This window comes from Castanea sativa, chromosome 11 (genome assembly GCF_040712315.1).
Source record: "Castanea sativa cultivar Marrone di Chiusa Pesio chromosome 11, ASM4071231v1".
Lineage (NCBI taxonomy): Eukaryota > Viridiplantae > Streptophyta > Magnoliopsida > Fagales > Fagaceae > Castanea > Castanea sativa.
This window is the reverse complement of record NC_134023.1, coordinates 60,404,976-60,430,332: the sequence shown is the minus strand read 5'-3', so window position 1 is coordinate 60,430,332 and position 25,357 is coordinate 60,404,976. Positions and strand designations below refer to the sequence as shown.

Sequence of the window (25,357 nt, the reverse complement as noted above, 5' to 3'; positions counted from 1 at the left end):
GACCTCGAGTTCCATTCACTCCCCCGTGTATCCTTCCTAATAAATTATTTTCCTCAAAAAACAAAATGAAGCTAATATATGTTCGCTTTGTCTTCTGTGATGATCAGGAGTAAAACTTGTAAGCCATTTTTATTCTAACTAATCACAGTCACGCAATGTATGGAAATATATCATTATTTTGAAATGTGATATAAAATGTATACTTTATTCTCAAAATTTTATCGTAGATGATTTGTTCTTTCTAGAAGTTAAAAAGTTTTTAAAAGTAATTTCTATATCTCTATTTTCTAAATATATAATACTATTATTTTAGTGTTTTTTATTGATAATATTCTTTTTTGAAGTGATCCATATTCTTCTAACTATTGTTATTACACATTATATTTTTCTTTTTCTTTTTTTCAGTACAACTAAAATTTTTAAGTTTCAAATATCTAAAAAGAAGGATGGAAACATCAAATAATTTTGACTATCTTATTCTCTACCTCAAAATTGGCCCACCATTTTTTTTTATTATTATTATTTTTTTAAATGGGTAGATGGTCAGAAAGGGCACTATAAAGAATTATGGATTTGGGTGAGATTTAAAACTCATATATAGGGCATTATAAAGAATATCATTACTATTGGGTTATCACTTATCACTTGAAACCCACCCACCAATTCTATTAATTTTAAATTATGGCATTTGGTCCCAAACAACACTTGGGTCTAGTTTCAAGCCCAAAAAAAGAAAAAAAGAAAAAAAAAGCGCTGGGGTGTGGTTGAATACAGCTTTGGGCCTATTATTTCCAGCATGCTGCCTTAGTAACTAGAGAGTTGGGACTACAAAGTCATCTACAAACGATGCTGAGGTAGTTCTTTCCACGGCTAAGTGACTCCTATCATATCCTAATCACTTGCATCCCTAAAATGTTGAACAATGTTATAGTTAATTTATGAGATGTCAAATCCACAAAACGGCATGGCAGAGTTAGGGCAATTCTATGTTCCAATTAGAAATCCAATGTTGTGTAGTTGGCACCTGCCCTTTTAATTTTTTTTTTCTTTCTTTTTCTCAACAGAAAGTGAAAGGGACTAAGGTTTAATAACATCGAAAGAGAGGAGAAAGGGTATATTTTTTGTATTTCCAAAATATTTTATAATTTTCTTGTATTTACATGTCATTAAATTGCTCACTTTTGGTGGTGGTAGCTGTGCCATTTTGTCTTCATAGTTATTCACTATACATATGTAGGAAAAGTTGAAAAAGTAAAAAAAATAATAATAATAATTTTTTTAAAAAAAAACCCTGGAATAAGGATGAAGTAACTCAAATAATTTTACCATTTCTTAACTTTAAATTATGTTTTTTCACAATACTTCTTAATATACTTTCTAGTATGAAATATAACTCAAATAAGAATATCTTGTAGAAGATAGAGTATGCCTTGAAAAAACTTTTCTGCTTGTCATAATATTGTTCCTATTATATGTCACTAAAGAGCTCCTTCAAAACTAGTGAGATTATATTTTTTTTTCCTTTTTTTTATATGGAATTAGATCAATCAAATAAAAATTTTATTTGCAATTGCAAAGTATGGTATGAGAAATAAGGACCCAGTGATATCTACAATTACTTCATACTATTATTAGAGCTGTTCACAGGCAAAAGACCCACAAATAATTAATTTTTTCAAAGATAGCTTGAACCTTTTTTTGATTTTGTTAAAGAAGTTTCACCCAATCAAGTGCTTGACATTCTGGATCCTGCTCTAAATTTGGAAAAAGAAGATTTTGTTAGAGGGTTAGCAACTAGTTTACTGTATCAGCATTCCCTCGGCAAACTAAGTAACTAACTTCTTACAAAACGATAACACTGTAATTAAAGGCTACAACCAACTACTTGTAGTATAATTCCAACACTAGATAGGTTGTTGTATGAATTCAATCTACTGCACGACTTGTTGCTTGACTGTCCTTCAGTCTTCACAATTTCATAGATTTGTCATTTAACAGTGCCTCCAAAAATCAATGACTTCAATCTTGTCAACCTGATGAGAGAATTTTTAAGAAATTGGGCCTCTCTCAGAAAACTTAATGGGTTTCATATTTGAAACCCAGCCTAAGTCCTGATGGACCTCCACTTCTGCTTAATAGTTAACCACCCATCTAGCCCACATTAAGTCAACTCAAGTACCAAAATCTAATATATTTTCTTTCACCAACATCCATCCAACAATAGACAACGTGGTGGTGGTAGGAATAATCTATCATATTTTGACTACATGTAATACCACCTCGTTTGGATATAGTGGATAAGAACTATAAATTTGTTATTCTTGAAATAAAGTTTTGCCCATATTAATAGGGGGTGGAACTACAGCCATGGGTGTGGTGGCCGTGGCCCTCTCAAGAATTTTTAAAAATCCTTTATAATAGATAGTATTTAAAAATAGGAGTAATCCTCAGCAAAAATTCCTAGTTTCGCCCCTATTTGGGGATAATAATCAATTTGAGCATTAATATCTTTCCTGCTATGTTAGAAATTTCTTTCATGAATTGGAATCGATGGATTGGAATATCGTTGGCAATGAAAATGTAGAACAATCAATGTAGGACTTGTGAGACCCTTCAATCCATCATGCACAGAACACGTCCCCTTGTACAAAGGTCAGCTGTGGACCTTGCCTCATTCATTCTCATAGGTAGTAAGGTGATCTATGTAATCTGACAATGGCAGGTCAGATTACTCTTACACATAAAAGCCAAATAAATATATATGTCCCATAACTATTTCTATAAATCTAAGACATGTCCATTTCATACACAATTTCACAATCTGGTGAAGTTGTATACCATGAGTGATGGATACTTCTTTTTTATTTTTTTATGTTTACAATCAACTATTTCAACAAATTATAAAAATTGGTGTTAACGTGGCATTTGGTATATTTGACTTTTAAAATTGACCAGGGTTAGAAGCTTTAGAAAATATTGAATGAGGTAGATAGGAAAGTTCCTCCACTTTGTTCCATTATCAAATGTCCCTTTTCAAGTGGAGGGGAAAAAAAATGAAAAGAACGAAATCTTTGGAATCCCTCTTGTGCTCCTAATCTTTTGGATTTAGGTATGATCTGTACCACATGGTTCAACCCTCTGTTATGAAAAAAACCAGAACCCAATAGATTAGGGATGAAATTAAGTCTAAAATATTATGATTAGTATCAAGTTGTCTATATTATTTTCTTATTTTGTGAACATCATGTAGATTTGGGTTGCCATGCCATGAAAATAAAATTCATCTCTTATTTGGATTTTTTGTTATTTTTAATAAAGATATTTGGAATTCAAATCTCTCATTTCATGTTATAACTATAAAAAAAAAATTATAAAAAAAATTAAAAACCTTAACGACAATACAATTAATTAATGATTCAATGTGGGTTCCAATTAGCTCAATTAGTAAAATTGCTGATGGTTGAATAAGATATTTGAGGTTAATCTCCGCTTACACCAAAAACCGATTAATGTTTTAATCTGAAGATAAAGAACACAATCATAAAAAATGGAAACCATAAGTTGAAACTCTATAAATAAAATAAATAAAAAAATTAAGGATTCAATCAAATTCATTATACGAAGCATGCTAAAATGTCCTAAGCCATTAGTATTTTTTAAGGGGGAAAATAATAAATGTGTTTAGTTAGAGTTTTGTTTTAGAAGAGGTGACGGGTTATGTTTTCAAAAAATTGGGCATCTCTTAGAAATGTTAATGGGTGTTTTATTCGAAACCTAGCCTAAGTTCTTCTTCAACCAAACTCTACTGAAATGGATTAGCCAATGATAATCTATATATATAATAATAGGTAAAGTTGAGAGAAACTCAAATTAAAATTTCAAATTAGAGTTCCAATTTTGTGCCATGTGTCATAAATTATTTATTCTTAAAGAGTTTTATTTTTTAATTTTAGAATCAAATGTGGGACCACATCATAAATATTCATTCAAGTGAGTTATTAAGTAAAAAAACCAAAGAGTTTAGAATAAATGAATCGTAAAAAAAAAAAAAAAAAAAATAGTGCTTCACAATAATTTAAAAAATACATGAAAAATTTACATTTTATACCTAATATTATCCTTACAAATTTTTTTAAAGAGTTAACAAAACATAAAAATGACTATCAATAGTATTTAAATTTTATATATAGGAATTATATTTAGCATCTTATTATATATCTTTAAGTGTATTAATATATATGCATGGGGTTACAAGCTAGTTACTCTATAATTGGAAAGTCCTGAAGGGCCCATTTAGTTCACGTTAAGTAAACTCAAATATGAAAATCTGTTCTTATTAAAAAATCAAAATGATAATTGCTTTATAATTGAAGCAATGGTTTTTTTTTTTTCCTGTTATATATGCTAGAAATTTCTTCATTGGAAGATGATGAATTGGAATATCGTTGGCCGTGAAAATTTAGAAAAATGAATGTGGCCATGTGGAGATTGGAGACTCGTCAATCTGTCATGCACAACCCCCTGTACGTGGGTCTATGCATGTAATATCACCTCCAGCTATGGACATTGACTTATTCATTCTCATAGATGACCCATGTAATTTGACAAGGGCGGGTTAGAAGTACATCAATCTTGCAATTCAACCGTAAATCCTTTACACGAGAACTGACTTGTTTCCAAGATTTCACATATTTTTCATTAGACCCTAGGAAGAGAGAGTAGCAGTCAAGCTTCTCGTCTGCCTCATCTTAATGTTTGGGTTCTAGTCGTGCGGGACACATTAGTACCAGGGTTGATGGGGTTATCTAGTTGCGAGTATTACTTTGATACTCTAGTTCTATCTGTCTTTTGGTATTTTACTGTATGACTGTGCTTAGGTCATGTACTTTTATGATGATTTGGATTTTATTTTGTTATATCTATTTGGTATTTGGTGTTTGAAGCCTGTGAAGAGGTGCTTGGTCGACCAACATCCTTTGGTATCACAACCTGAGCTGGTTCTTTAAGGAATGAAGAAAAATAGCGGCCGAACACCTTTCAATGCAAGCATTTGTTGGGCTTCCATGGTTCTCAATAGCAACCTTAAAAGCACATGAACCAGGCAGCTCAACTAATAAGGAATCACGAAAATCATCATCAAACCCCAAATCCTCAAAATTCTAGCAAAAACCAAGCCTATGTAGGATCAACATACATTTGGAAAAGTAAATAACTGACTTTATACAAACCGACTACACAGTAAATCCCCCTACCCCCAATATCTATGTATCCCAAAAAAATTCGAAAAAAATTATTATGCAGGTTAGTATCCAAATTTATTACATCAACTCAAACAACTGGTGAATTTTATTTTCATATATCGCAATGGCCCAAATCTATGTAATGTTCTCATCTAGTTGGTTTCATTATTTAATTTAAAATTTTTTTTTTTATATGAAAAGTTGGTTCCATAATTACTATCATGCTGTTTTTATTATTTTCTTATTTTGTGAACATCATGTAGTTTTGGATCACCATGTAATGAAAATAAAAATGGTAATTAATTGACATTTTTTGCTGTTTCTAACGAAGATATTTAAAATTCAAATCTCTTATCCATTGTAACTAAAAATACCAAACCCTACGGTGCAAATAATTAAGCGAGATCAAATTTATTATACAAAGCCATTAATTTTTAGGAGGAAAAAATAGTAAATGTGTTTATAATAGTAAATATATATATATATATATAATAATAATAAAATAAAATAAAAGTAACGGTGTTTTCCAGATATTAGGCCTCTCTTAGAAAATTAAGTCAATGGGTTTCTTTTTGGAAACCTAGCCTAAGTCCTGAAGGGCTTCCATTTTTGCTTAAGGTCTATTTGGGATCCGCTTATTTTGCTAAAATTGAAAACTTTTACTGAAAGTACTGTAGATAAATGTAAAAGTTAGCTGAAATAATATAGTGAGACTTATGAATAATATCAAAAGGTGTAGTGGAGCCCATGAAGAGTAGCAAAAATTAGTTGAATAGTAAAATAAGTTGGCTTTTTAATTTGGAGCAAAACACACTTAATAGTTGACCACCCATCTAGCCCACGTTGAGACATCTCAAATATCAAAATCTTTTATGTTTTTGTGTATAATTTGAATGTATAAAAAACCTGAAACTTAAAACATTTTATAAATGAACTAATTCTTAATCTTTAAAAATCTCGCTATTTTACAAGTATATAGAGAATTCAATCCAAGGGTGAATTAGTGAGAAAATGCAGTTAATAAAATTTTATTAAACAATGTAATATTAACAATGAATTATTCAAATCCTATCTGATAGATTAAGTTGTCTTAAGAAAAAAAAAAACAAAAACAAAAACAAAGAATCACAAAAGTGTAACTTAATCAATGCTTAATTTTCGGTCCTTGCTTCTTGGTATTAGTGTGGTGACATATTTTTCATGCCAAAATTGCGCACTCGTGATGATTTATCATTGCAAGCCAACCAATCGGCATTTTCTAGTCATGCTGACATTGATTCAAGCCATTTTTTAGTCTTTGATACTCATTTTCTTGAGAAGAAGATTGTCTTGGTCGACGTTATGATTCAAAAATGGTGGTGTGTAGTACTTTTAGCGGAGAAAAACGACTAGATAGCGAAGACCTGTGCTTCACGATGTTGCACCAAGTCTTTTGTGCGTATTTCCTGGCAAGTTTGAAATACTCATGGGAATGCAGGGACAAATTTCAGCTACAGCTGGCATATAGACTCAACCATAGAAGAGAATCAGTAAACGGTTTGTACAATGAAAAAAAATATAAGAAGAAAAAAAAAAGTCTACAAAAAACCCTTTTTTTTATTATTTAATTTTTAATTTCGATACTTGTACAAGGAAGGATTGTCAAGTATTTACTGAGTTTACTCTTTATTTTTTCTCTTTTAAGTCTTAACTCAATTCTTACATTTCCAAAACTTTTATAGATCCTTCTCTCATCAATATGACAATATTACATTTAATTGAGTACAAACAAGTAGAGAAATTACTTATATCTATTTATATTTAAGAATCAATAAAAACAATGCATATACATGTTAGAAATTTTGTTTATTAAAAACCAAATCTTCTCAAATTTTGAAATGCATAATTAGTATTTAATTTTTTGTACTTGAGTTTTGCTAATATTTTCTTTCAATTGATAATATGGTTAATTTACTAGTCTTTTTTTTTTTTTTTCTTTCTTTCTTTCTTTCTTTCTTTTTTATTGCCAAAGAAATTAATAGTAACAACAACAAGGAAGGGTGATTTCAGCCAAAGTTTTCATGAAAAAAAGAAAGCAGATAATGCTACTGAATTACAAGACTCTTATTATAGTTAATTTTAAATAAGATTTTTCCGTTTTAATTTTAAAAATTTTCTTTTTGTATAAGAAATTGTAACAGGTGCTATCAAAAAACTTCTATAAGTGATAAATACATTCGGAAAAGAATTAGCCTACTCATTTTATATAACTTTATCTTTTAATCAAAGTGTATTCGTCAAATTCTAAAAGCTCTTAATAGCGTGTAGTTTTGACTATAAATCTATACCACAAAAAAATTCATCTAAATGGTTATTTTTTTACTAGTAACAAATTTCTTAAGATATCCTTTTTTAGATTCAATTTTCTTTTTTGAGAGGGAGTTTTTTTAGATTCAATTAATTCTTCTATTCTCTGTTTTTTTTTTTACCATGTATATTCATATTTTTATAATATTCCTTTATAGGTTAGAAATATGTAGAAATAAAATAAACTTGATCTACAATAAAAATTCTAATCCAACGAGGATAAAATAAATTGTAAAGTGTAGTATAATAAAACCTACTTTATTTATTTTTTTTTAGCAAATTACAACTTACCCACTTATGGTTTGGCCGAAATTTAAATTGTTTACTTGTGGTTTGAAATTTGACACTTTTATCCACCTGAGATTTGACCAAAATTTAAGTTGCATACCTATGGTTTAATTAAACTCATTATGCATCTTATTTGATCTTGTATTTTTATGTATTTTGTGTTTTATAGAGGAGAGAGATATAAAAATGGAGCAAAATTAAATATTTAGCCATGTTTTTAACAAAGGTGGGTTACGAAACTCTAACTTAGCTAATTTCAGATGGGTAAAATGTCAAATTTCAAATCACTAGTAGACAAAATAAATTTTGGGCAAACCACAGATGGGTAAATTGTAATTTCCCCCTTTTTTTTTGCCATATACAAGATAAAAATTCTACTCTAGCCTAATCTAAGTATATATGTGTGTTGTTGGGTTAAAATAAGTTGACCCCGGTTAATTAATTCAATTACCCAAGTTAGTTAATTATGTCAAATTACATGTAAATCGTGGAAGCACCAACAAATCACCAAATAACTAATATGCTGTTGGATAAATACATGTTTGTATCGCATGCAAAATATATGCAGCGAAAAATTAACGGATCTACTTTATTCGCAATTGATAACATGTACTATGTAAATTTCAAAATTCAAGAATAAGAAAGCGTACCTTGGTGCGGTAAAATTCAAAACCAAAGATCAGAAATACTTGAGAACACTTTTAATCTTCACTCCAATTCCACTAACGCCCAAGAAGTGTGGTCTCTCAATCAGTTTCCAAGGAAGAATAGTAGAGTGTATCGCACTTATATACACACCAATTTACAATAATGTCTCTCACACAAAATTCTGTATGTTTCTCCCTTGATATCTAACTGATTATCTAATTGGGCTAGCTTTTTAGGTCATTTTAATTTGGGCTTAAGTGTGTGGCTTAGAATGGGACCAAAAGGGACTAATAAGACACTAGCTCCAATGGGCCTTAGGTTTTTCTGTCAACTCTTGACAAGTCCAAAGTTACCATTAACTATATTTAAAACCACTATATAAATATAGTTGTACTCTAGGCCTTATTTATAAATTATATCCCAAGACTTTATTGTACATGCAACCCCTTCATAAAATATTCATAGTAATACAAAGTCATGAATGCAAACTGCCACTTTGTAAATTACTACATCTTAATTCCTTGAGTACTTGGTTGAATCCTTTAATGTTATTCATCATATATTTATAAATTGAATTTCATAAATATATACTTTAGTAACTCCTTACTAAAGTGGTTAGGCCTAACACTCTGAATAACCAAACCCATTAAATTTATCTCAAGGGAATATTTTATATCTCCGTTAAGAGATTATGAATTCTATCTTAAGAATATATATTCCATCAACACTAAATGTGGCTGTCCAACATACTGAGGTTTTGATAGTAACTTTAGATCTCACTCCTGATATATCAAAGTAACCTACACTTCATGATCTGGTCATTATTCTCTCAGGATTAAGAGTTCATGTAAATAGAAGTCCTGATATTTATGATTCATTTGACAGTAGTTAGGAGAATAATAAATCTCACAGCGATCTCATTCAATATGCTTAACTCTTAAAACATATCAACATACCAACTAAAAATCTTCATTTCCACGATCAAGACAAATCATCTTAGTTGATATGTTACAGTCTTCGCAAATGAAATGTCCAATTTCATCACCGACTACAAACTAAAATTCTGAGTTTACAAAAAACTTGTGATCTATATCTTCTGTGACTAAATCATATAAATCACATACTATGCATCTCATGTACTATATGATAATGTCCAAATATTCATGTTACCATTATTTTAGATAATAATAAAACAACTTTATTAATCACAATATTAAGTCATACATAACATCATACAATAGGATTTAAGGGCACAAATCCTAACATATGCAACAGAAAATAAATAATACGGTAATTTGTTGACGAATAGGATAAACCTCTCGCAAGGTAAAAACCTCACTGGGTGAATTTAAAGTCATTACTCCCAAGAATCCACTAATCAATAATCAAGCGGTTACAAGTATGAGGAATTTTACCACTACCCTACCCTATCCCGAAGTACCAACCTACAAGTGAACCTTCGTTTCAATATCCAATTGAACTTGATCTTGTAGCAAACTTCTTTCTTTTGTTGCACAAATCTTCAATCTGTGATTAACTCCTTTTCACGGATCCTAATACGTGACTAACTCCAGCAATTTGATTGATTGTTGTTGGCTACAAAGTTCTTCACTTCTAAACAATGAAAATCAAGAAGCACTTGATTACAAAACCCTAAGGTGTACAAATGCAATAGCTTCTCATAGAGTATATGAGTTTTAGGTCTCTGTTTTCGTACTTGATTAATTTTAAAATAAGCCTTATATATGACTAGGGTTGTAGAGAAAAACTCTAATCATCCAAGTTATCATGGACCGAATTTAAGATCTGAGATTTCTAAAATTGTAATTCTCGATAGATCGAGCTTGTGTCGAGCTTCTCCATTAATCCCTGATAGCAGCTTGTGTCGAGTTTTAATGAAATAATTTTTCTCCACTTGTTTCTTGGATCAACCTTATACCACTTGATATGTTTGAGCAACATATATCTTAATACATGAAACCCAACTTAGATCTACCCAATTATAAGTAAAATGTGTTTTGTCAAAGAATTAGCCAATTACATAGAAAATATGATCCTAACATGTGTGAAGCTCTTTTCTAGAGACTTGAACTTCGACCTTTACTCTCGCAGCCCATAAGCACTTATACTTGTGAAGTGACTATCGTACCAAGCACTTATATTAGACTTTTACTTATTGATGGAAATGCACTGGCATTTGTTTCAAACTGATGACTGTGTAATTCCATAAAATGAAAGTAATATAGGACAAAATTTAGTTACAAAATTAATTGTAACTTAAAGTTAAAACCTTACTCAATATCTTTTTATTGGAGATGAATTTCGACAAATTCACCATTGAATTAAATTTTCTCCTTATATCTTCCATGCTTGCAAAATTTCTAAAAAATTAAAGATCAATAGTTATGCATAAAATATAATCTTATATATCATATAGTAAATAATATATGATTGATACAAAATTTAACATGTATATTAAAAGTATAAAGAACATGCAATCCAACAGTTAAAATTTTGAAATATGTAGTAATATTAATGATAAATTTTGAAATATGTAGTAATATTAATGATATTGAGTAAGGTTGTAGCCTTAAGCTACAACCAATTTTGTAGCTAAACTTTGTCTGAGAATATATTGTTAATTTAGTTAAATCTGTCACAATGTCGTTAAATTAAAATGATTAACTGATGAACTATCATGAAATGGGTCTAGTTTCTTATCTGCAGTTGATAATATATATATATATATATATATATATATATATATATATATATATATATATATATTGATGATGCAAAGAAAATCAGTAGGCTGGATGCTTCGGATTTGAAAGGACCACTTGCTCTCTCGATGGCCTGAAAAACAAAGAAAAAGCGATCAATGGTGACCGGGGTCGCCGGCCAAGAACCCTCCGATGGCAAAGTTAGTTTTCTCTTTATATTTTTTGGAGTTCCAACTTTTTGGGAGAAGTAAAAATCTACCCCTTTCTGGTCTGAATGGGTGCTTATATAGTGTTCTAGGAACAATTATTGGGATTGTAACCTCTCCAAGATTTGAGGAGGTGCGAGGGTTCAGGGATAACTTCCACAACCGTTTAGGAGTTGTATTTTCTAATTCAACGGTCACTGGAAGTTATGCGTAGGTTGTGGTGAAATGTATTCAGTAATTCTAAGTGTAAAGATCTCATTCAGGGGTCTTCTTATGGACGAACCCTTGACAAGATCCTCTTATGGGCGAACCTTTTCAAGACGGGGACGGGCGCTTTCCTAGGACTAGTGATGGGGTGCGTTTTCGTCCATGGACGACCATGGGCGTCGGCCTTGTCTTAGTGCTTTCTTCTGGACAACGGCTGGTGTGGATGATCATGGACAGTCTGGAGTATCCTTTTTTTTCATTCCTCATCATATATACATATAGAGTGTTCAATTACTTTCTGTCTATGAAGTCCAATCTTGCATATCAGAACAAGTGTTTTCGAACATGGTGCATTTAATCTAAACTGAGTTATATATTACTTGAACCAGTCATAAGAGAATTAGACAAAATGCATAGCCCTACATTTCAACGCTATTGCCTTTTCCTTGATGTGTGCTAGAAGCTATGTGCACATTTTTTGTGTTTTCTATATTAATTTGTCGCTTGCTTGTGATATTATCTTTTTTTTTTTTCTTTTTTTTGTTGCTAACCAACAACATTATCATTCAACTAGCAAAAACAATAGCTGCCAACCTTACCAGCATCTGCAATTACTATAGGAAGACTACACTTATTGAAACAAAAACCTCTACCAAATCTGATTGCATACTTTGCAGCCTTATGGGCAGCAGCATTGCAACATCTTCTAACCTAACTAAATTTACAATTCAAAAAGCAATTACAAAGATCAAGTATATTACTAACAGTAGAAGCAATGGACCAATTAGGTTGCAAATCTGAAATGGTTAGTGGGTCAAAACAGGACTTATAGCATCTCCTTCAATGATGATATGCTGCCAGTTTTCCTTTAGAGCCAGCTGGATTGCCCAGAGCACAGCTGCAGCTTCAGCTTACAGAGGGGAGCACCATACATGCATTTTAGCCCAAGCTTTAAGCACCACTCCATCTTTATTTCTAGCCACCACCGCCAAAGTAGTAGCATTTTCAGACACAGCAGTGTCCACATTGAGTTTAATCCATCTATCCATCCTTTGGAGCTTCCCACCCATTAAGGCTCTTGTCCTTAGATAAGGTCTTTTCCTTAGATAAGGTCTTATCATATTTCATAGTTCTCTTCTTTATAATTTGAGAGTTTTCCATAATGTCAATGTGGCCCCCATTGTGCAATAACTGATTCCTCATGAACCAAATTGCTTCTAAAGTAAACATCATTCTTAATGAATCTAGCTCATTATCCTCTATGTTCCTTACTAATACCACCCCAAGAAGCTGTTAGGATTAACTATGACTTTGACAATATCCTCATTAGTGGATATCGGTATACAATCAGATCTCAAACCCCCACAGCTGGCAAACCAAAGTGCCCTGGCAACATTGCACTTAAAAAATAGATGGTAGCAACTTTCTATATTTTCGCCACATAACATACAGTTAGGATCCCCTTCACCAATTCTCTGCACAATATTTTCTTTGCTTGTGATATTATCTTCTTATTATGTCACTCTTTGAATTATATTTGGGTTTTCACCTTTTCTTACTTAGATTTCAATTATAAGCTAATTTTATTGTGTCATGTGTCTACTTAGGATTTTTAATTTCGGTCATGCTAACAATGTTTTTAGGACATTGGTTAGCAATCCAGTTAAAGAAAGTTTTTATGGGAAAAAGAAAAAAAGCAATTAATGTTTTGACAGTTTTTTTCATTTCCTATAAAAGTGATGTTAAAATTTTCCGAAAATGAATTGTAAACCAATGCCCTAAAGGGCACTCGTTAGCATTTCTCTTTTAATTTTTGGGCAAAGTGAGTTAATGAGTGCATAATATTAAGAGTCTAATATTAATGAACTATAAAATAAGAATAAAAACAAAAACCAATTATATATCTACATAACAAAAATCACCATACTTTCTATCTTATTAAAAATTAAAATTAAAATAATCATAAATAATATTAAAGTTAGGCAAGAATTTTAACATGCATTTAATTAGGTTTATTTTAATGCATGCCTATACATGAGTTATAAGCTAAATGGCAGAGCCAAAAAAAAAATTTCAGGAGGGGCTGATGAATACATTTTTGTATAATTTTTAGATTTATTATCAAATTTTAGAGAGAAATAATGGAATATTTAAAAAACTAATAGGGGCATGGCCCCCTTGGCACCCCCTAGCTTCGCCTATGCTATATAGTTACATATTTATGTTCAAGTCAATAATTTTGAAGGGGAAATAAAAAGCAATGTGCTACTTAAAATGAACGATCACATCAATTATAACAATAATTAGGATGTGAATTCAAACACAACAAATATTTCTAATTTGTTGACTTAGCATAATAAAATCACCATCTTCACCGCGTTTGATTGTCGCTAATTGATGTGATATATAGCATTTCCTTGTCATGCTGAGATTGATTCAAGCCATTTTTTAGTCTTTGATATTCCTTTTCTTGAGAAGAAGATAGTCTTGGTCGACGTACGCTATGATTTCAAAAATGTCGGTGTGTAGTACTTAGCAGAGAAAAACGACTAGATAGCGAAGACCTGTGCTGCTTACCAAAAAAAAAAAAAAAGACCTGTGCTTCATGTGTTTCCTGGCTATTTTGAAATACTCATGGGAATGCAAAAAAAAAAATATAAGAAGAAAAAAAAAGTCTACAAAAAACCTTTTCTTTTCTTTTATTCTTTTAAATTTCGATACTTGTGCAATGAAGGTTTGTCAAGTATTTACTGAGTTTACTCTTTATTTTTTTTCTCTTTTAAGTCCTAACTCAATTCTTACATTTCCAAAACTTTTATAGATCCTTGTCTCATTAATATGACAATATTACATTTAATTGAGCACAAACGAGTAAAGAAATTACTTATATCTTTCTTATATTTAAAAATCAATAAATATAATAAATATACATGTTAGAAATTTTGTTTAATTAAAACCAAATCTTCTCGCTTTTTGAAATGCATAATTAGTATTTAATTTTTTGTACTCGAGTTTTGCTAATATATTTTTTTTCAATTAATAATACGGTTAATTTACTAGTCTTTCTTTCTTTCTTTTTTATTGTTAAAAAAATTGATAATTACAACAACAAGGAAGGGTGATTCGAACCAAAGCTTTCATAAAAAAAGAGCAGACAATGCTACTGGCTTACAAGACTCTTAGTATAGTTAATCTTAAGTAATATTTTACCATTTTTAATTTAAAAAATTTTCTTCTTGTATAAGAAATTGTAACAGGTGCTATCAATAGACTTCAATAAGCGATAAATGCATTTAGAAAATAATTAATCTACTCATTTTACATGGCTTCATCTTTTAATCAAAGTGTATTAGTCTATTTCTAAAAGCTCTTTTACAACTTGTAGTTTTGACAATAAATCTATACCATAAAAAAATTCAGCTAAATATTTTTTGTTTTTTTTTTTTATCACTAGTAACAAATTTTTCAAGAGATCCTATTTTAGATTCAACTAATTGTTCTATTCTCTGTTTTTTTCAGTATCCACTTTTTTATTTTTATAATATATCTTTATAGATTAAATATATGTAGAAATGAAATAACCACGATCTACTATAAAAATTCTAATCAAACTAGAATAAAATAATTTGTAACATGTAATATAATAAAACCTAATTTATCAAATGCACTAATTACATTTATTTTTTCTAATATTTTGATTAATTGTGTATGTGAGGTGCTGAAGACCCAAGAACCCGAGGACCCGAGGAAGGGAAGTTCGAGACATAGTAAGCAAGGGAGAATAAAGGAATAAAGGAAACTTACCCGAGGATACCTGAAGATGAAGTGGCACGAGCGTTGATGACGTAGGAGGACGCATGGCGACTGAATGTTACAGGATAACTTAGAAGGTTGCATTAAATGTCCAGCACCAACCTTTCTGGCCGCATTAATTAGAGAGTACCGACTTTATCCGTTGCATTAATGTAGACATGACCTGAACAGTACGAAACGCAAAGTTAAGGCTTGGCTCCATTGCCGACGGACAGGTGTTGGGGGAATAAGCTTACTAGATTGCAAGGTGTAGGGTTGAGATGATAAGAGTCAAGGATATAAATAGGAACCGGAAGATACATAGGGGGACTTTTGTTGTTAGACCCTCTCTACCAAATATATTGTATTCGGATCTTTAGTCAGAGAACTAGCAGTGACATTCTAGGCTAGTTTATGATTTTTTGGTCCTTACAATGTATATTTTAGTGATTAAAAAATGGTTTATTTTTAAATGTATCTATGCTATATTTTTAAAAAATGGTATATTTTAATGTATTTATTTTTATGTCAATAATTTTGAAGGGGAAATAAAAAAAAAGTAACATGCTAATTAAAATCAAACATCATAGTCTGTGAGTTCCAATTAACTCAATTGGTAAAATTTCTGATGGTTGAATAAGAAATCTGGGGTTTAATTCCTACCTCCATCAAAAACCAATTTGTGTCTTAGTATGATAAGAAAGAGCTATCATAGAAGTAGCTTCACATGATTGTCACTAGTGTATGTTTGGCATTGATTATTTTTGCTAGTTTATCTTTGCTACTATTCATAAGTCCCACTATACTATTTCAGTTAACTTTTACCTTTATCTACAGTTTTTAGCAAAAAAAAATTTCAGTTTCAGCTAATTAAACTGTTCCCAAACGAACACTATATTAAATTGGCATATTCGTTGTGTCATTGATAATAACAACACCATATTACTATAAACAAACGGTGTAGCTCTAGACTTAGTAGTTTAGTTTATTGGTGCAAAACAAAGTAAAAACTGTTTGGCAAAGACAAAACCAGGTTTTTCTTTTGGCTAAGATTAATAATCAGATTCATGGTTGACAGCTCTGTTCAGTTCTTATGTTTGCTTTAGAATTGTTTTTCCTTTGGAACATAGAGAATTATTAATTTATTAGAAGTTTGGCGTGCAATAACAGTAAAACAACAAAGTGATATTTTTTATATTAAAAAAAATAAAAAAATAAAAGTAACATGACATATAGGTCCATGAGGCATCTTTATTATCTAATCAATCGATTAGTTTTTTTTTTTTTTAAGAGAATTTCAACTTATGACATCTACTCTTAATAATAGCTTTTTTATTTATCATTAAACGAAAACACTTATTAGTTTTTTATCATTAGTTTATTTATGGTATTAATCCATAAATAATCTTCAGAGTCAGAACACATAATGATCATAGAGGTGTATGGTCAATTGAAGTTTCAATATAAATTAATTTACCAAGTACGGACACTACACTGTTCCAAATCTTTAATTGTTAAGGGGACAATTAGTATCTGTTTGGATCCGGCGTTTGTTGCTTCTTCTTTTTTTTCCTTTCTTTTTTCCTTCTTCTGTTGCAGCACACGTCAGGGGGACAAATTTCACTGTTCATGAACAATTGCTGTATATATTTGACTTTTCAGCTCCTTTTCATCACACCCGTGGGTCCCGTGCACTATTCACGAGACCCACAAACTTCACTTTTCATCAACTTTTTCATTAAAAATGGGTCCCACGACACTATTCACACATTTAAAAATTATTTTGCTATAGTGTTTTCAGTTTTCAGTTTCACCAAAATAAGGTCTATTCAAACGAACCCTTAATATAAAGGGGGCAAACTATAGCATTCCACATGGATCATGGGTACACGGTCTGATTAATTAAAGATGATCAGACTGACTATAATCCCCAAAATTCTCGCACCAAATTTCTTCTCTCTCGCTCTCGTTATAAATTTGCCACTTCTTGAGATTCTATACACAGCCAAATTAGCCTTCACTCACAATACACACTTGTACCAACTGCCTCTTCAACCATATTGCATATGGGGTTTTCCCAGTGGAGTTCATCTCCACCGTCCTCTTCTTTTTTCATGCATGCTTTTATCCTTCTCTGGTGGTGTGGCTTGTTAGTCACCGCTGTTGTTGGCGGGAATAATGAGACCGACCGGTTGGCGTTGCTTGAGTTCAAATCCAAGATCACCGATGATCCTCTCCAGGTTTTGAGCACTTGGAATGAGAGCATCCACTTTTGTCAATGGCGAGGGGTTACTTGTGGTCGTCGACATCAGAGGGTCATTGTATTGGACCTGCAATATTCGAAACTGGTAGGCTCCATATCACCACATGTTGGTAATTTAAGTTTTTTGAAGAATCTATCACTCACAGACAACAGCTTTCATAATGAAATTCCTTCAGAAATTGACCGTTTACGCAGATTGCAAATCCTACAAATGTACAATAACACACTTAGCGGCAAAATTCCAAGAAATTTATCCCATTGCACCAACCTCAAATTCATTAATTTCGGTCGCAACCTTTTGGATGGGGAAATCCATGCAACTCTTGGCACTTTGTCAAAACTCCGACGCATTAATTTTGAAAATAATAATTTGACAGGAAGTATCCCACCTTCTTTCGGCAACTTATCCTCTCTAGAAGTGTTTTCTGTAGCTTCTAATAACTTGGGTGGGAGTATCCCTCATTCTTTTGGCCAATTGGCGAAAATTATAAAGTTTTTTGTCGGTGTAAATAGGTTGTCTGGAAGAATACCTCCCTCAATCTTCAATTTGTCTTCGTTAAAAGAGTTTGATGTAGGGCTCAACCAAATCCAAGGGCATCTTCCGTCAGACATAGGTATCACTCTAAGAAATATTGAATTTTTAGCCATTTTCTCCAACCAATTTACTGGACCTATCCCTATTTCAATATCCAATGCGTCAAATCTAAATACACTTGAATTTTCCGAAAATAAACTAAGTGGAGGAGTTCCTTCTTTGGAGAAGTTAAATAGAGTTTCAATTTTTGTCATGAGCTCAAACGAGCTTGGAAATGGAGAGGCAAATGACTTGAGTTTTCTCTGTTCTTTGACAAATGCCACATATCTAAAGGTAGTGCAGATAAAAGAAAATAACTTTGGGGGAGTGTTGCCCAAGTGCATTGTCAATTTCTCAACTACTCTTACCATATTGAATTTAGATAATAATGAAATATCTGGGAACATTCCTCTTGGGATAGGAAATCTAATCAATTTGGATGAGCTAGAGATGTGGAACACTAAATTATCAGGTAATATTCCTCCTGAAATTGGAAAACTTCGAAAGTTACAATATTTGGATATATCTGAAAACAATTTCTTTGGGAATATTCCTTCCTCTCTTGGAAATTTAACTCTTTTGATAAATTTTTATTTAGAGGCTAATAATCTTCAAGGAAGCATCCCTTTGAGCCTTGGCAAGTGTCAAAATATGATTGTTTTGAGTCTTTCTAATAACAATCTCAGTGGTACCATATCATATCAAGTCTTTAGTCTCTTATTCTTGCTAATTTCTCTAGACTTGTCAGCCAACAAATTTACTGGTGTCCTTCCCATAGAAGTAGGAAATTTCATAAATCTACAAGAGTTTGATATTACTGAAAACATGTTGTTTGGTGAAATTCCTGCGAGTATTGGTAGTTGTGTAAAACTTGAAATTCTTGCAATGAGAAGCAACTTCTTTCAAGGGGTCATTCCTTCATCTTTGGAATCATTAAGGGGTCTTCAAGTTTTAGATCTTTCTAAAAACAATTTCTCTGGAAATATTCCAAAATTTTTGGAGAGCTTTATCTTCTTGCAGTTATTGAATTTGTCTTATAACAATTTTGACGGTGAGGTACCAACAAATGGAGTTTTCAAGAACACAAGTGCAACTGTGATTAGGGGGAACGGTAAGCTTTGTGGCGGCATGCCTAAGTTTCATCTTCCGGTATGTAAATACAATAAATCCAAGAAAAGGAAGTTGACGCATTCCTTGAAGCTAATAATCTCTATACTTTCTGGAATTTTTGGAGTAACTTTGGTGGTTTCATTTCTACTTCTCTTTTCTTTCAAAAGAAAGAGAACAAAAAGTACTTTAAATCATTCACAAAATTTATTTTTGAATGTATCTTACCAAAGTCTCCTAAAAGCTACAGATGCATTCTCCTCCACTAATTTAATTGGTGCGGGTAGCTTTGGATCTGTGTATAGAGGAATTTTTTATCAAGATGGTCGTAAAGTTGCTGTCAAGGTATTCAACCTTTTGCACCATGGAGCTTCCAAAAGTTTTATTGCTGAATGTGAGGCTTTGCGAAATATCAAACATCGGAATCTGGTAAAGGTACTCACAACATGTTCAGGTGTTGACTATCAAGGCCATGATTTCAAAGCATTGGTATACGAGTTCATGACTAATGGTAACCTAGATGAGTGGTTGCATCCGATTTCAAGAATAAATGAGGTTCTTGAAGAACAAACCAATTTAAATTTTCTTCAAAGACTGAATATTGCTATTGATGTTGCAAATGCATTGGAATATCTTCATCATCGTTGCCATTCACCAATTGTTCATTGTGACCTCAAGCCTAGCAATGTTCTTCTTGATAATGAAATGGTTGGACATGTTGGTGATTTTGGCTTAGCAAGGTTCCTTCGTGAGGCCACCCAAGAGTGTTTTACTAATCAATCAAGCTCTATCGGATTAAAAGGAACAGTTGGTTACGCTCCTCCAGGTGAATATCTTTTCCATTTTTGAACATTAAATACTTTTCTTTTCATAATATTTTTTAGTGTGATAATTTCAAGCATGAAAATAACTTAAGGAAGCCTTTTAGAAGATGGAGCATGTCCTATAAAAAATTTCTACTTGTCATAATTGTTTTTCATTTTATATGCCGATAGAAATATCTGTCAAAGTTGTGCTATTATATTATTTTTATTTTTTTTTAATATGAAATTAGATCAATCATATTCTAAATGCTATGTGCAATTGCAGAATATGGTATGGGAAATGAGGTGTCAACTTTTGGTGATGTCTACAGTTATGTTATTTTATTATTGGAGATGTTCACAGGAAAAAGGCCCACTGATAACATTTTCAAAGACGACTTGAACCTTCATGATTTCGTTAGAGGAGCTTTGCCCGAACGAGTGATTAACATTGTGGATCCTATTATTCTTTTGGAAAGGGAAGATATGGAAACAAGGACAAATGACACTCACATTCAAAATCGAATAGGATGTCCCAAAATTCTGGAGTGCTTGATTTTGATATTTGGAATTGGAGTTTCTTGTTCAATGGAATCTCCAAGAGAAAGGATGAACATTAGTGATGTTGTAGCTCAGTTGCATTTGATTAGAGACAAGCTCCTCAGAACAAGAAGACGTCCAGAAAGACTTCAACTTATAGGTAAATTGTTCATATATCCAACACAATGCCATGTGCTTGTCATGGTACTTTCTTTTATTCTAGCAAAATTGATAATATTGATGCCATGTGAAATTTGATTACATGATGGTACTATTCATATGATTAAGATTCATCTAATTTGTTTTCTATGATTCAAAATATGCTCTTTTTTGTCCCGTCCCCCCTCAAAAAATTTGTTGAAAAATACATAAATCAAAATGACATTTAAGCTATTTTTGATTTGGTGATTCTACCATTCGTGTGTATTGTACTTACACTCAGTACTTTTTATAGAGATGCGTTTGATGACTTTGATGTAGACATAGGCTTAAATTACTCAAAGTATGGAATTTTAATGGGTAAATAGTTTAACTAATTTATTGGGAATGATTTAGTTGTTTATAATCTTAACTATCTCTCAAGTACCAGGATAACCATTTCCATAAAACATTTAATGAGTTTTGGATTCGAAAATTGAACCTTCTTGCATTACTATGAATCCCCTTTACTATTTTGAAAACCAAAACTTCTTCCTATACATAGAAATGATTTCCCTTAATTCAATGATTTAGAGGGATAATTGTCCTACTTGAATGCAGGTACAGAGGGCCAGTGATCCTATTGGAAGGCATCATGACTTGATGAGGTTTTGATTTTGTATAATGTTGGAACAAAATAATCAGATTTGTAACACCTCCTTTTGTTTCTTTTAACAGTCACTTATTAGTTTATCCATCATAGTTTTTTTTTTTTTTAATTTTAATATTATGTAATAATTTGTAGCTGTAACATTGCTTTTAAAAAATAATAGACTCGTGGATGTAGGATTTTATGGCCAAACCACGTTAAAATTGTTGTCTTCCTTCTTTTGTTTGCCTTCATTTTTACACACAGGATTTTTATAGCTTCCAGCCTTGGATAGCACCAATTGCCAACAAGGCTACTAGTTTGGTAGTTATTAGTTCCTTTGTCACTGCAAATTATTAGCACTATAAAGATGTTTGTCACCCATAATTTCATGATTACTTACAAGAAAAAGCGATTTGTACTTCAAGATCATACCATTAGTGTTATTGCTAAGCACGGAATAGTTTCTTGTAGATCTTATAATGAGTCTTTTTATGCTTAACTGGAATTTTTTTTCCAAATAATATCTTTTGAAGTTTACTTGAAATAAATAAAGATGGTCTTCATAATTAATTTAGATTTTATTTTACGAATTTAACTGATATAAACTATAAGGTTATTTTAAATTTAAAATAATACAACACTAAATGCATATTTAAATTTGTAATATTTAGAGTCTGTTTGGAAACAGTTTATTTAGCTAAAACTGAAATTTTTTTGTTAAATGTACTATAAATAAAGCTAAAAGCTAGCTGAAATAGTATAGGGGAACCTATGTATAGTATCAAAAAGTGTAATAGGACTCATGAATAGTAACAAAAATAAGCTGAATAATAGCAAAAATAAGCTAAATAATAATAATAATGAAGCTGTATTTTTAAGCCAATGCCAAACGCAACCTTAATCTTAATGAAGAATTTGATCAATTTCCCATTCAAGAAAAACACAAAAATATGGTACGTTGGAAGTGAGAAGAATATATATAAATAAAACATCTTTGCATTTCTTGAAATTAAAACTTAAAAAAGAAATAGAAAAAACCATCAATGTCTTGACATTTGATAGGCTTCCTTTTGTACAACTTGGAAGCTCCAACCCATCGCGTACATTCCCACTTTGGGCCTTGGTTGAGGATGATGATGGTTGGTTCCCCTATATTGTTCCTAAAAAATTATTATCCTTATTTTCGAAAGCAATTGCATGCATACCAAATATGAATTCATAATCATTTTTGGTGTGGTTTAGAAAATCAATACTCAAATGGTCTCACCACATCCCCTAAGAATACTCATGCAATCAACTGTGCATGATCTCAACTCCAGAGCCGACTTGCTAAAACTTGACACCTTAAAAGTAGAGACAATTTAAAATACTAGTCGATTAATTATAGGAGCTCCAAATTCCCATCACATTAAACATTATGCATATCTTTTAAGTAGAGATAATTTAAAATAGGTTCATGCTAATGAGTGCCCTTAGGGCATTGGTTAACAATTTATTTTAGAATAGTTTTGACACCACTTTTATGAGAAATAAAAAAAAAACTGTCAAAATATTAATTGTTTTTTTTTTCTTTTTCCATAAAAACTTTCTTTAAATAGATTATTAACTAATACCCTGAGAGTATTCGTTATCATTTCCCTTTAAAATATATTATTTGAGTAATTAAAGCAGCTCCAAATTCCCATCACATTAAACCTCCTGCATATTTTCTCAATGTGAATACTTTTTTATAGAAATGTTATTCTAAACATTTTCATAACACTTTCTCAAAAATTTTAAGTGGCATCTAGGTTGTTATTATTGGAAAAACTAGTTTTGCATCTCATATAAAATGCAGAGCGGAAGCAACACAAGTATCTACTTCATTCGTGTGAAATAAATTGAAATATCTAGAATTTTAGAAACAAAGAATAGAAAAGTGTACCTTGATGCAGTGAAATTCAAAACAAAAGAAGTTCGAACTTGGGAGACCTTCAATCTTCACCCCAATTCTACAGATGCCCAAGATATGTGGTCTCTCAATCAGTTATGTATGCACTATTTCAAGAGAGAATATTTGTGAGAAAATTATATTTTTCTCTTTTAATCGTACGTATGTTTAGAACTGTCAAAAGACAGTTACTTTATTTAATAATTCTTATTAAATAAATAAATAATTGATTATCTAATTGGGCTAGCCTTTTGGGCCAGCTCAATTGGGCTTTAGTATGTGGCTTGGGATGAGACTAAAAGGACAAATAAAGTTCTAACTCCAATGGGCTTCCGGCTTATTTGTCAACTCTTGACAAGCTCATAGTTACCATTAATTTTATTTAATATCACTATATAAATATAATTGCACTCTAGGCTTTGTTAATAAAATTAAATCCCAAGACTTTATTATTTAAACAATTAATCCCTTCATTAAAATATTTGTAGTAACACAAAGTCATAATATATAATTGCCACTTTGAAAATTACTACCTCTTAATCTTTAAGTACCCAGTTTAATCTTTTAAGTTATTCATATATATATTTATGAAATCAAATTTCCTAAAATATAAATTTTAGTAACTCTTTACTAAAGTGGTTAGGCCTAACACTTTGAATAACCAAACTCATTAAATTTATCTTAAGAGAATATTTTATATCTCTACAAAGAGACTATGAATTCCATTTTAAGGATATGTGTTCATTTAGCACTACGTGTGGTTGCCCAACATACTGAGGTTTTGACCGTTGCATTAGATCTTACTCCTGATATATCAAAGCAATCTACATTTTATGATTGGGTTTATTATCCTCTCAGGATTGAGAGTTTATGTAAATTAAAGTCGTGAGATTTATTATTCAGTTGACAGTCGTTAATAAAATAATTAATCCCACAACGGTCCAATTCAATATGTCTTATACACTTAAAACGCATCAACATATCAACTAGAAGTTTCCACTTCCATGATCAAGACAAATCATCTTAGTTGACACGTTATAGTCTTCACAGATAAAATGTCCAATTTCATCACCGACAACAAACTAAGGTTTTGAGTTTATAAAGAACTTGTGATTTATATCTTTTATGACTAAATCATATAAATCACATATTATGCATCTCAAGAACTATATGATAATGTCCAAATATTCATGTCACCATTATTTTAGATAATAAAACAACTTTATTATTTATAACATAATGTCATACATAATATCATATATAGCATTGTACAATAGGATTTTAGGGCACTAATCCTAACAGTTATTGGCTGTTATTAGTGGACAAACAAGGAATTTTAATGGTGAGTTCAAATTAGAACTAACAACAACTTACCATCTAAAAAGTGTTGTGAAAATGTTGTGGATATATCACTTTTTAGTGTTTTACAATAAAACTCTCTTATGCTTTCATCTCGAATTCAATATCTGTGTGATATTGACTATTGAATATCTGTGATAGAATTTAAGATATACAGGCTTGAATTTTGAAGCGTATACTTTACATGAACAGAGAAGGAAAAAAGACTGTTTATTTCTCATAATTAAAATTTCAGATTTCTATTAGTTCATATCGAATTCTTGTAATGAAATAAAAATTGAGGATTTTTCCATAAAATAGGTTTAAGGCTTGTAGACCAAATGGTCACACATTTGGCAATTTGACTAAAAAGTATTTAGGGAATTCTTATATTTTAAAATAGCTTAATTAAAGGCTAAAGTTAATAAAAAATGTATAATTTGAATCGTATAAGTATGATTGTTTTAATTGTACCTGTGCATATACATGAGGCTACACATTAGTTTTTATAAAAGGAATGTTACAGTTTCGAGCCTTGGATAGCATCAGCAGCAATCAAGGC

General features: G+C 31.2%; 1 protein-coding gene across 1 annotated transcript; it reads left to right on the top strand.

Moving 5' to 3' along the window:
- The first annotated feature begins 17,458 nt into the window (after positions 1–17,458).
- On the top strand, positions 17,459–21,550 carry LOC142616849 (putative receptor-like protein kinase At3g47110). Its single transcript, XM_075789611.1, has 3 exons — positions 17,459–20,220; positions 20,484–20,941; positions 21,497–21,550. Exons 1-3 carry the CDS (start codon positions 17,517–17,519, stop codon positions 21,548–21,550), a joined length of 3,216 nt encoding a protein of 1,071 aa, XP_075645726.1. The 5' UTR covers positions 17,459–17,516.
- The last annotated feature ends 3,807 nt before the right edge of the window (positions 21,551–25,357 follow it).